The following is a 13,346-nucleotide window of genomic DNA, read 5'->3' on the forward strand; positions in this document are numbered from 1 at the left end:
ACTATAAAACACTCCTATTTAATAAAATTCATGTCTGTTTTGGTCATTTTACATGTAAACTTATTTTTCTATTAATCATCCAAATAAGTTTTAACCTTTTTACCTGACTTTTTATAAGCATCAATTTAAACATAAATCACATTATGCTAACTGATTTTTATCCTAACTTAAGTTTGTAAAAATCCGTTGGAATAAAAGTCACTTTTACTACTACTAACCCAAACACAGCCTTAGTAATTGTATAGTAACAAGAGAGACCCACTTTTGGCTGAAAATCATCAAGAAGAAGAACGTTGGCTGATTTGATGTCGGGGTGTATGATTTTGGGTTTGCCTAAAACAAAACATCAATATTGGATAGAAAAAGAGAAATATTACAAGAGTAATAAAGTCAATTAATAATTAAGACTTCTAAAGAGTACGACGAAATTAGTTATACAAAGTAATCTCACAGCCTTCATGAAGATATCTCAATCCTTTTGCGGAGCCAATAGCAATCTTCATCCTCGTTTCCCAGTCTATAGTTTCATGCCTGCACCTGAGGGATTATATGTATCCATAGTATTTTATGACTTATACGTAAGATCAGGCAAGATATCAATTCCTCTATAACAAAGCGCACAGGAAGCCAATACATGTAGTAACTCAAAATAACAATATGCTAAAGTAAACAACTGAAGATTATTATCGCAATTATTCTGTGCGAACGTCTGCAATTATAGAATGTGGCCCCTGTCCTACTACTTCTTCTTGAGACTTGTTTGTATTTAAGCCACTTAATTAAGTCGAATATATCCAAAAATATACATGTTATAATCATTCCCTTTTGAAAGTGGGTCCAAGTCTTACCATGCAGGTGGGAGTCTAGTGAATTACTCCTCCTCCAGTCCTTAATATAAAATACATTTAACTAATTTGATTAGATTAAGAAAGTTAGGTAAGTTAGTTAATTATAAAAAATGTGAAATGTTTTTCCTAAAACATCATAATAATTTTATCTAATACCCCCTCTTCCTCTTTTACCTGATTATGGTTGAGAGAGTATCTATAGGGGTAATTTAGAGAAAATTAATAAATATGATAAATAGGTCTTATATTTAGGACCAAGACCAACTCAACAATTGGGTCCTATATTAAGGACCAGAGGAGTATTTCTTGAAAGATACAAGTTAATGTCTTAATAATTATATTATTTTACTTTAAACACACAACATGCTTCTTCTTTTTTTTCTTTTTTATGTTATCAAGATTTAGTAATTTCTTCATGTAGATATAGGAAATCACTTTAAGGGGGTCTATCAGTGTTATTATATATCACTCCTCTGGTTCTAATTATCTTATATTTACGACCAAAAGGAGTACTATAGATAAGAACAAGGATTTTTAGTGTGCCATAAACAACAACTACTTAATCCCACTAAATATTGAATCTTGGGGTAGGTGATTGACAAGATATTTTGTTCGTAGATGAACACTGAATCTTCAGTAACAAAGAAATTGAAACAGAAGACTAAAAAAAAAAAAAAACAAAATAATGGTCTTATGGAATATCTAATCTCAGAATATAAACCACATTACAATACCGCAAGCACCGGCGGGGCTACGAGTGCATGCCCATTTCCACACACTGAGTCCAACCTAACCCTATGCAATAATCATGTATCACATGGCATGATCCTTAGGACATAAGGAGTTGTAAAAGTTTGTATACTTATTTCGTATGGATATCTAAAATGCTCCAAGAAGGAGACGAACGACAGGGGCTAATGACTGGGTTAGGCTCCTGAGCCTAACTTGTTAAACTTAGTTTAAATATATGTTGAAAAGATAACGAAAGAGTATGTTAAATAAAGATAAAATAAGTAAAAATACATTTAATATTTAGACGAATTCAAAATATATCTTATAAAAAAAAAAACCAAACTATCAAAACTTTAGATCTTATAAAAGTAACAAAGGGAAAGGAAGTATCGGTTTACCCCTCCGTAATGGCATTATTTGCACGTAATTAAATAATCTTAAACAGTTTTTTATTATTTTCTTATCAACAGATGCCACCCAACCCCACTCACCAATAGAGCTGTCAAAACAGGCTAGGTCCACAGGGCCAGCCCTTTTAAGCCTTTCTAAGTGAAGGGACGAGTTTGTATATTAGGTGGCTCAAAAGAAATTAGACTTAAAAGGGTTAGTTCTATAGGACTCAGAAATAAAAGGGCCAACCCGTTAGGGCTAAGGGCCAGCCCTTTTAAACCCACATATTTTTTTATTATTATCAATATATTCATAAAGTTATGAATTAATCTTTTATGAACAGGTTTGAATTTGAAAAATATTTATAAGAACCAATGCTCAAGCTAGATAATTGAAAAGAATTAGATGTCTTAGACTGGTGGAAGAACAATTAAAATCAATTTTCAATTCTTTCAAGAATGGTAACTAATATTCTTAACATTCCAATTACTACAGTAGCTAGTAAATCTTTCTTTACCATCGGTTCATGTGTTTTAACAAAGTATGAAAATTTTTTTATTCAAACAAATGTTCAGGCTCTCTTTGTACTTATAATTACTTTATAGTTTTATTTTAGATTAGAGAGATGAAGACAAAAATGTTAATATTTTTATCAGTGAAGAAGAGTTCACTTGTAGTGAAGAACAATCAAATATTGCTGATCTTGATGATACTGATGAAGATAAAGGTAAAGATAATAATCATATTAATGTTGTTAATCTTTAGCTGCTAGATTTTTATCTTTCTGTTTTTCCCATTTCATTAGATTTTATTTTATTTTATTAATTATGGACAATAGCTTATTGGTATTTAACTTTTTTTTCCTATACAGCATTAGCTTATTTTACTAATATTTATAATTTGAATAAAATTTTTTAGAAGTTTTGTTGTTTTATTTTTTTTATTTTAAAATAATTGAAAAGAATTTAAATTTTAAAAAATAACTTAAAAGGGCCAATCTTTTTAAGTCCTGAGTCCACATGTGCAAAGGCTAAGTTTTAATAATTAAATAATTTTAAAGTATAAGAGCTTTAAAGGGCCGGTCTTTTTAGGCCCTGGCCCTTCAAGGGCTAACTTTTTAGGATTGGACCGGTCTTTATTGACAGCTCTACTCACCAATCACTACTAAAAAATGATTTTCCTTTTTGGGGTCTACAGGAGCTTTTTCAGAAGGCTTCTTGTAGGCGTAAGGCGTCCTCGTACGTTGGTGTGTGAGCGCTTCAAAATCGCTTTTGTGGATACCGCTTACGAAATTTGGACCCAAAAAAAAAAAAAAACCACTTACGGAACGTTCTTCCAGGTCATGTCCTAATTTTTTAAAAAAATAAAAAATTTCATTTCCGAATAATAACACCAGCGAATGATATACAAATTAGAACAGCATTTCAGCAACAATAGGTTAACATTATAACTTTCAAAATCCGAAATTAATATATGTATGTATGTATGGACACATCTGAAGAACAAAAAGAGGAAGGAGAACACACAGGTCTTATTGTTTAATTAATATTTTTTTAAAAAATATTTTCTCTCTAAGCAGAGAAAATCTAAACAATTGTTCATGCATGCAATTAACAGTTTGATTCATTTATGGCTTCTCCATTATTGTTTCAACTTATTATTTTCTTCGCTCTAACACATACGAATATTCAGAGTCATCTAACTTTCCCAAGTTGATGATGGTAATTAAGAGAAAAGTAAATATGATTATTGGGGATAATTTCTTAAAAACGGCATTGTCAAGGTAAGAAGTTAGGGTTAAGGTAAATCCAATACCTTGAAATACTTTTTTTCAATGCATCCAGTACCTTTAAGTATTTTGTGATATATCCAACACTGCGGTCAGCATCCTGAAGAATTTTTTTTGCCTTGATGTTGGATGCATTAAAAGATATTCAGCACCAAAAAAAATATTTTAACGTGCTGGATGTATTAAAAAATGCTTGACAGTGCTAGATGCATCTAATAAAATATTTCAAAGTATTGGATGTACCACAAAATACTTAAAAATGTTAGATGCATATGAGAAAATACTTCAGGGTGCTGGATGACCCTAAAAATTATGAAAGTTTGTATAACAATTTCGTATAAATGATCCAAGAAATTTACGTATGAAAGTTTGTATAATAATTTTGTATGAATGATCCAAGAAATTTATGTAAAATATATTACTCAGTGATTGTGAAAGTAAAATTAAGTAAATAAAACAAAGAGGAAAGAGCAGATATTTTCGCACGTGTTGTTTATTGTCACCTCACAATGCAGAAGAAGTTTATTACCTCCTGGTTGGTGTGGTTGTGCAGAGGGGTTGTCTTTTCCTCTCATCCTTCTGTTCCTTCTCGCTCTCCATATAAACAAAACAGCACATAATAACCCCAGTATCAGCAACAAACCAGGCACAGCTAGTCCTGCGATTAGCAAGATTGATGGAGACCGGTGGGATGCCGGAGGTGGTTCCGCAGGCGATACGGACCGCACCGCAGGTGAAGCTGGGGCAGGGGCAGGGGCCTCTGTCTGCGGAGGCGGCGAGAAGTTATCAGGTGGAGGCAGCGGAGGTGGCGTGTTGTCCCAGGGAGGTGGGGCAGGGGGAGGGGCCAACTCTGTCGGCGGAGGCGGTGAGAAGACTTCAGTTGGAGGCGGCGAGTTGTCCCCGGCAGGTGGGGCAGGGGCAGGGGCAGGGGCCGACTCTATCTGCGGAGGCGACGAGTCGTCCCAGGGAGGTGGGGGGGGGGGCGACTCTGTCTGCGGAGGCGATGAGAAGACATCAGCTTGAGGCGGCAGAGGCGGCGAGTTGTCCCAGGGAGATGGGGCCTCTGGCTGCTAATCGTCGAGTCTGTAATGGGGGAGATGTGTACCCAGAGACGGTGGATGCATCGCCGGCGAAGAGTTAGTTGTGGCTTTTTCCGTTCAAGTGCGTCTACTTGAGCTTTCTGAAGCAGCGAGCGAGGGCGATGATATATAGAATATTGAGAGCAGCAAGGGATCTCTTGTTATTACAAGACTCCCGTTGACTCCACGTTGACTCTGTCTAACTCAGATTACGAAATACTCCTCTGGTCTTAATTATAAAACCCAATTGACTTATTTAAGGAGATTAAGGAAGTAAGTTAAGTTAGTTATTTATACTCCCTCCGTTCCTTATTATAAGAGACATTTGATGCTTATGGCATGTTCCTATATATAAGAGACACTTAAAAATTGTCTCTACTTTTTTGTGTTGATTTCCTATTTTACCCATATTTATTATCTCCAACTCACACTCTCTCCCCTTTCCACTTCTCTTTCTTTTAATAATTTAATTATTCTCTCTCATGCTCTCTCTCCTTATTAATGAGGGCATTTTTGGAAAAAAATTTATACTTTTTACACATTAATTGTTCTTAACTAATTTTAACTATTTTTTTGATCAACGTACTTCGGTTATTTGTCTCTTATAATAAGAAACAGAGGGAGTAATAAATAAGTGTTGTTATTCTTAAAATATCCTTACTGATTAAGTATATTGGCTAAAACTATCATTATTAGAAGGATATCTTAGAAAAAAATACATAAATATAAGAGACAAAATGTATTAGGATCTTATAATTAGGACCAAATAAAAAGTCAAATGAGATCTTATAATAAGGACCGGAGGAGTACCATTAATTAAATTTGCCCAATTGCACAATGACGTTACATCTAACAGACGCTGGTAGAGGCGTTTAATTTAGTGACATTGATTGCTTTTGAATTTTCTTCACCCATACGATCCATGTCTCAACACCTCAGTCAGTGCTGACGAAAACCAAGAAATAAAGTCAATGTCTATTTCACACAACCTTAAGATTCGAGAACCTAACTAACCACATAATAACTCCTAAAATATACTATCTGCCTCTTTAATATAAGAGCTAATTATTAATAGTTAAATTTGATTCTAAATATAAAATATCAATCCACTTAATTTCTTAAATTTATAATTTTTTCTCTAAAATATCCCTATTGATTATTGTAAGAGTGAGGTTCTACTAAAAAATAGTTTCAATGCACATGATTAAATAAAAATGATAGTTTAGAAAAGTTGATACATATTTGTTATAATTAACCAACTTAATTAATTTTTTTAATTTTCTCAAATTAGTTATTTAACTTTTATATTAATAACAGCCGTGCCTGCTAACAAATTTTCCGGGGCTTCCCATTCAGTTTATTTCACGCGCCTCGTTTGTGTCTCTTGAATTCCTGATCATGAACGTACTAATGCTTGAGGTAGATTGATTTGATCAGATTAAAATATGGTTAAATTCAACAAACTTGTCATAAATTTTGAATTATGTACCGATAATACCACTCCCGTTTTTATTATAAGTTTCTTGTGGAAGAAATTTTTGTCTTAAATATAAGTTCACTTAGAGAGTTATTTAGGACTGTTTTTACCCTTATGTAATTCTTGTTGAAAAGATAGAAAGACGAAAAAGATGATAATGATTTGTAAATGTAGAGGGAAATAAAATTTTAATAAGGATAAACTTGAAATTTTTTTATCAACTTAACACATATTTAATGACTTAATTATCATTCATTGATACGTGAGAATTCATTGAAAGGGACTCAGAATGGTACTCCCTCCATAGCTTATTATAAGAAACAACTACTAAAATCTCGCAGTCCAAAATGTTAATTAAATGTAGTTAAAAGTAATAAATACATAAGATATATATACAGATTTTTTTAATTATACCCTTATTTGTAAAGAGAGTACATGAGAGATAATGAGTAAAAATTAATTGCAGAGAGCTAATAAGTGGCATATATTTAATGGTGATAAAAATGAAAAGAATCTAGTTTAAAATTTCATATAAAGATGATTTGTTTCTTATATTTAGGGACACCATTATAATAATTTAATCTTTGGAATTCATCAACAACTGCTACAATCTCTTAAATTTTACAGTTATAAACTAATAATACATCATTGACATTTGACAATGAGTTCTCTTAAATCTTGTTCATTTTAGATAATTCTATAAAATTTGAATTGCAAGTATATACGCATCAGTAAATTTTACTCCCTCACTTACAAACTTATATATAAAGATATAATTAAAATTTTTTTTTTACATATTTATTATCTTTAACTAGTTTTAATAGTTTTATTAAACTATGTAATTTAAATATTTAGATTTTATATATAATGAGGCGCAGAAGAGGGAGTACTTGGGAATCATGAATGAAAGAGAACGAAGGCTGCGGAGTACCATAGAGATGTGGACGAGGCGAATGGGTGGAAAAGTCGTTTTATTTAAAACATCATATTTTTTTAGTCTTTCCGAAAGTACACCGATGGGGAAGGGATTGTAGTTCTTCTCATAAAAATACTTCCAAATACTTACAGTTCCTCCATCAAAACTTTTAATTAGGATAAAAATAACTCACAATCCTATGAAATATCCAGTTGCATGAAGATAAGGCTCTTTTTCATTAAATATTTTCTATAGAATAGTGTGATATTAATTTTGATTTTTTAACTTAAGAATGTATGATTTAAGTCTAATTTTTTTAAAAAAATTAATTCAACTTCTGTTACTAAATTTCACCATTGATGCTGTTAAATTTTGCTAAACTAGTCAATCATACTTCAATATCGACGTAAAGTATAAAATCTGGCCAAAAAAACGAAAAAATAAAATTAAAAAACGACACTGTTCTTCAATTGTGAATAATATATGGCATTCCGCAGGCTACCTGCAATGCATAACAAACCCACCTAAATTTCTTAATTCTTTGAATAAGTACATATGTAAAAGCGCCCATAATAAGTGGTAATTAAACATTTTCAGAAACAATAATTAATTTTTAAATGACCAATATAATCGGAAAGAGTTAATCAAAAACATTTAAGTAGAAATTATGGCAAAAAAATAAACCATACAATGAAAAGAAACTACTATAGTTATAAAAGACTATCATAATTACTTTGAAAGGTCAGCCATGGTAAAAAGAACAAAACTAATCAAATAGAAATCTACCATAGCCATTAACAATTTACATCCATAACAGTGCAGTAGCCACTATTCCAGAATAGTAGAGATAATTAATGTAACAAGAAGTAATCAATACTTGATTTTTCATGTGTATAATAACTCCATCATGAATATCTATAATCCCCAAAATATAACTAAAACATATCATGAATGGGTTATAGCATTTGAAATCCACCAAAATAACTAACACTACTACCCATATCAATCGCAATCAAAGTAACAGTCACCTATACTCAAAAAGGGCTCCACCCAATAGCTCAAGTTTAGAATGCAGTGGAAAAATTAAACATATGTTAAGTTTAGCAAAAAAGCCTTAAAGTTTGGCAATATACATCAAACAAATCATGTACACCAAAATAGAGGCTACACAGAGTTGGAAGAGCAACTCAAGCCTTGGACAACTTCTCCTTGGGACCAACACCTGAACCCTAGCCTGAAAAAATATTAAATAACCACGGGGTGAGTCAAATTGACCCCGTAACCACAATTCCAATCCAACAAGTATACAAGGGGTGATTACAAGATAGTTAAGCGAGTAAAGTACAATTTTAAATAACATATAAGGTAAACATCTTTACAGAAAAAATATATAATAATTTCAAAAGATAACTTACATGCACAAAACTTTATCAACTATCATTATAACCTCCTTGTAACTTCTGACAGAACCCATGGGCTAATAATACATAACAGGATTCAACTCTTTAACAAGACTACACCAAGCTCTCTAATAATGAGGTATAACTCAGCCAAAAGTTACAGAGCTCATATCGGACCATGAGTTCTCTTTCCTTGGAATGCGGAAAGGTCCCTTGGGCTAACCCTTGACCAGGCCAAAGGAAGGGTGATATCAAGGGCCCTAAGAATGTTAAAGCCAGCCATTGGGGGCCAAGTGGTAGCAATACCACGTGGTATAAATAATCAAACTTCCCACAATTACATTTCAGCACAACCCAATATAGCATAACCCAACAATCCAATTCCACACAATTCAATATTCATAAAGTATTCTCAAATTCAATAATTAAATTTGTTCAACATCAACAAGATATTCATAAGATGAAATAATTCATGCCCACTTAATTAATAAATTTATCAAAACATAAATTTTCAAATATACATGTGTGTATATCACTTTTTATACATAAATCACTATAACATATAATGATAACATTTATAATATCAACACATGCTTATAATCACATCAACAAGCATACAAGGTAAATTAGAAAGTGGGTATCTCAAGTTCTTGATACAAGAACAAAAATGAGAGGATCAAGACCCAAGAGCCCAAACCAAGCTCACTCTACAATAATAAATTGATAAACATATATTAATACAAAAAGACTAATTAATATAGCATTAAGATAGTTTATTAACTAAATCCCCATAATTGGCTTACTTTACAAAAAAAATTATCTTTAGAAAAAATAATAATCCATCTATTCCTCCAAGTAACAATTTCTAATACTTCCCAACTCTATTTCTCTCATTCATATTATTAATAAGAATAATTCCTTCAAATCATCCTAAAATCTCCAAAAAGTAGTTACTTTAACTCTTAGAAAAATAACTGTATATCAACTATGCTTTAAATCATTATTACAATCCTATTCCTTTCTTTCATTAATCACCTCTCACTCACTCGGATCATTAAATTTTCACATTTTCCCCAATTTATTCCAAACACCCAACTTCCACTAGTTAAAGTCTCTCCAAAAATCATTAACATTACTATTTCAACAAAAATCCTCAAAATTCAAGCATTGAATCCTCAATATAATCTCCAATGAACTAACTAAGAGATTAAATTCGAAATTAATATCATCATTAACACTAATCATAATTTTTCAACCAAACCCTAACTTACATTACTTCAAATCAACCATCCAAATAAGAAATCTAAGTCATAAGACTCTTATTCTAACCACATAAGCTCCATTAATATCCTAATAATAAATTAGAAACCTTAAAAATTTAAAATCTAACAAGCCCTAATAAACTTTATTTTTCTGCCATAAACTCAGAAAAATAAATAGAAAAAGTTAAATAGAGAAAGTAGGAAGGAAAATAGCTTACCTAAATATTTTAGATGAGACCAAAAAATCTCTTCTTGCTCACACCCTCAACCTCTCACTCTCACTCTCTCACGCGGCGGGACAACAGACCGAAGGAACACCAAGGCGGAGCAGTGAGGAGGGGCTACTGGACGAGAGGTGGAAGAAGGGGAAAATGATTCGATTGTAGTGGGTCACGTGACCCCTTATTCATTCCCTTAGGTTTTTTTTTTTTTTTAAAGGTGGGTCACGACCCACCGGGGATTTAACTTCCCCACCCCTCCAAAACAAACAGTAGGTGGCCACGTGCCACCCACTGTTAAAATATATGTATTTTTATATATTATATTTATCTATATATATTTTAAATATATATTAATTATTATTTAAATATTATTTATTAATTAGTAGTCTAACTTGTAATTAAGATTAACTTCAATGATAATTAATTAATCTCATTTTAATAAACTAAAATCTAAATATATCTATTTTTTGATGTTACAACATATAAATCTATGTTATTAAAAGAGATAAAAAATAAAGTGTATTAAACTATTTTATCCGGTCCTTAATATAAAAGCTAGATAACTAAGTTGCGTATATTAAAAATATTAATTAAGTTAATTATTTGTAATACAATAAATAAGTATTGTCTTCTCTAAAATATCTTTGTTACTCTTATCAGTCATGTGCATGACAATGAAAACCATTTAACATATGAATTCACCATGGGAAACTATTTTGAGGGAAAATATGAGAGATAAAATAAATTAGACTCTTATATTTAAAATCAAATTGAATCTTTAAGTAGTATTTATATTTAGGATCAGAAGTAGTATTTACTAAGCATATTATACTCACATGGTTCGGACCCCCTTAATAGACAATTATTGCAGACAGTACTGCAAACTCTACTGAAGCTTGATTAAACCAAAACCAGCACCCAACCAATCATTACTGAGTTTTCAGAAAATCACCAATGCAATTCCAAGAAAAATTTACAACTACTTAAAAGTTTTAATAATAATTGAGTAATTATTGTTATTTATTATGCTGAAATTTGTCATTATATGTTGCTTACTTGTTATAAAACTTTCTGATAATTGCATCCCTTTTTGAAGGTCTCATAATAATTTTTCCTATAAAATTGAACTCAAGCATAGTCCCGGCATTGTCAATTGTTGTTGGGGCTTTGATGTCAGGACCCTTTTGCTTTTTGCGCAGTTCACACCACTGCACATGTCCCATTTTTTATATTTAATCCTCCCCCAATTTTTGATATAAATTCTATTTAATTAATTTTATTATATTAAAAAAATTAGATAAGTTAATTAATTATAAAATTATAACATATTTTTTCTAAAATATTATAATTATCTTTCTTAATATCTTTCATCCCTCATTTATTTGATTATAGTTGAAAGAGTATCTATAAAAATAATTTTAAAAAAATTGATAAATATGATAAATAAATTTTATATTTAGAACTAAAATTAACTTAATAATTAGGTGGAAGAGTAAACTCTAAACCTACACGAACATGAACATGTTAGCGTCAAACTCAAGTTTAGAATCTAATCTAAGCGTGACAGCTAGCAGTACTATTCATATTGAATTCATGCACCCAACTGCTTTTTATTAATTGTGATGTTTTTCTCTCTCTTATCATCTCAATATGAAAAAAAATCTAAAGTATAATAAACAATAATATATTAACTTCTCATTTCAACAATAAGATTAAAATTTGAATGGTCCAAATTTCATCTCTTATAAAATTATGAACAAAATATTAAGTTTTTTAAAAAAAATAAAAAAATGAAACTGCTAAATTAAAGGCATGACAATTTAAAAAATAATAAAAATATTTTTAGAAATTATTCTATAAAATATAAAATCTGAATTGTTCAAATTTTAATTTTAATGATTGAGATGAAGAATAGATAAAAAAGAAAAGCGGAGAAACTCATTTCCCAATGAAGCGGGGCACAGGAGCGCCACATCTGCAAAACCGAATTGGGCCAATTCGTTACAGAAAAAATGAATCTTTTAATTTAATTATAAATTATTTTAATTAAAACAATTCCTTACATTTTTTTTTACTTGAAAATAATGGGCTGAATGAAAGTATGAAATGATGATACTAGCCTTGACTTGACCTCACCTACAATCCCGTTGATAAATAAGATGTTCGGACCTGCTTGTAATAATGTATAAATAGTTTTTCAATAATGATTTATAGAATACAAAGTATTTTATCTCGATTTATATAAAACGTGTTTATAGAGATATTTTAAGCCCTTCCAAACAGGCACGAAAGTTATTTTACAGGGACGCATTTGTCTTTCTTAATAGTGAATCTCAATGATGGCGGATTTGATTGATGATCGTAACATGGATGCACATCAATTGACGACAAGGTCATTGGTGGTCTGAACTTCTTTTCTAATTATTGATTCACATGTCATAGACATCAATTTTCCACCTTTCACATCTCCTAAGGCAGAGTTATGGCTTTCTTAGGGTGTGCTTGGTGTTAAATGTACATTTTATAATTGAATATGTATAAATTTTAGGAGGTATTAAACTGAATTTATAGATATTATATATTTTTGGGATAATTAATTTATAACTCCTTATAGTTTCAACTAATTTTGAATCAGGTCCTTATAGTTTTTTTTTTTTTCAGGTTCTTATACTTTCACCTGTTTTTAATTAGGTCCTTGTATTTTTTTTTTATCAAGTCCTTATGAGTTCACCTTATTTTTAATTAAGTCACTGAATTTTTTTTTATAAATTCTAATAGTACTATTATATAAACATAAAATAGTATATATTATTTAATATTAGTTTATAAACAATAATATTCTAAAGATATTGAATTATTATAATGATTTTAATTTTTTCAGCAAAAAAATTAATCGTTCTAAAAAAATTTCCTAAATTAATTAATTCTATTACTTTTTTATTACATAATTATTAATTTAATTTAATTATTAATATTTTATATTTCAGTATTAATCTATTTAATTAAGCTTATATTTAATTAATAAATAAAATTAAAACTACATGGACCTGATTAAAAGTTTAGTGAAATTATAAGGACTTAATTAAAAGAAAAATAAATACAAGGACCTAATTAAAAAAAGATAAAAGTATAAGGACCTGATAAAAAGAAAAAAAAACTATAGAGATCTAATTCAAAATTCATTAAAACTATAAGGACTTGCGGATTAATTAATCCTATATTTTTTTATTTA

General features: G+C 30.3%; 1 protein-coding gene across 1 annotated transcript; it reads right to left on the reverse strand.

Moving 5' to 3' along the window:
- Positions 1-99: 99 nt before the first annotated feature.
- On the reverse strand, positions 100-4,396 carry LOC114747738 (PTI1-like tyrosine-protein kinase 2). Its single transcript, XM_028936086.1, has 4 exons — positions 4,289-4,396; positions 452-537; positions 219-333; positions 100-103 (listed from the first exon to the last, which is right to left on the reverse strand). The coding sequence occupies exons 1-4, from the start codon at positions 4,375-4,377 to the stop codon at positions 100-102; spliced, it is 294 nt and encodes a 97-aa protein (XP_028791919.1). The 5' UTR covers positions 4,378-4,396.
- Positions 4,397-13,346: the final 8,950 nt, after the last annotated feature.

Source organism: Neltuma alba, unplaced genomic scaffold (assembly GCF_004799145.2).
Source record: "Neltuma alba isolate B1F8T4 unplaced genomic scaffold, ASM479914v2 tig00005425_pilon, whole genome shotgun sequence".
Classification (NCBI taxonomy): domain Eukaryota; kingdom Viridiplantae; phylum Streptophyta; class Magnoliopsida; order Fabales; family Fabaceae; genus Neltuma; species Neltuma alba.

What these genes read in the sequence shown, in the direction of transcription:
- LOC114747738 (XM_028936086.1), bottom strand. Translation starts at nt 4,377, where the DNA reads ATGTGCTGTTTTGTTTATATGGAGAGCGAGAAGGAACAGAAGGATGAG. An exon ending in ACAACCACACCAACCAGGAG is followed by an intron (nt 538 to 4,288) that starts GTAATAAACTTC and finishes ATAATCCCTCAG; the next exon opens with GTGCAGGCATGAAACTATAG. An exon ending in GAGATATCTTCATGAAGGCT is followed by an intron (nt 334 to 451) that starts GTGAGATTACTT and finishes GTTTTGTTTTAG; the next exon opens with GCAAACCCAAAATCATACAC.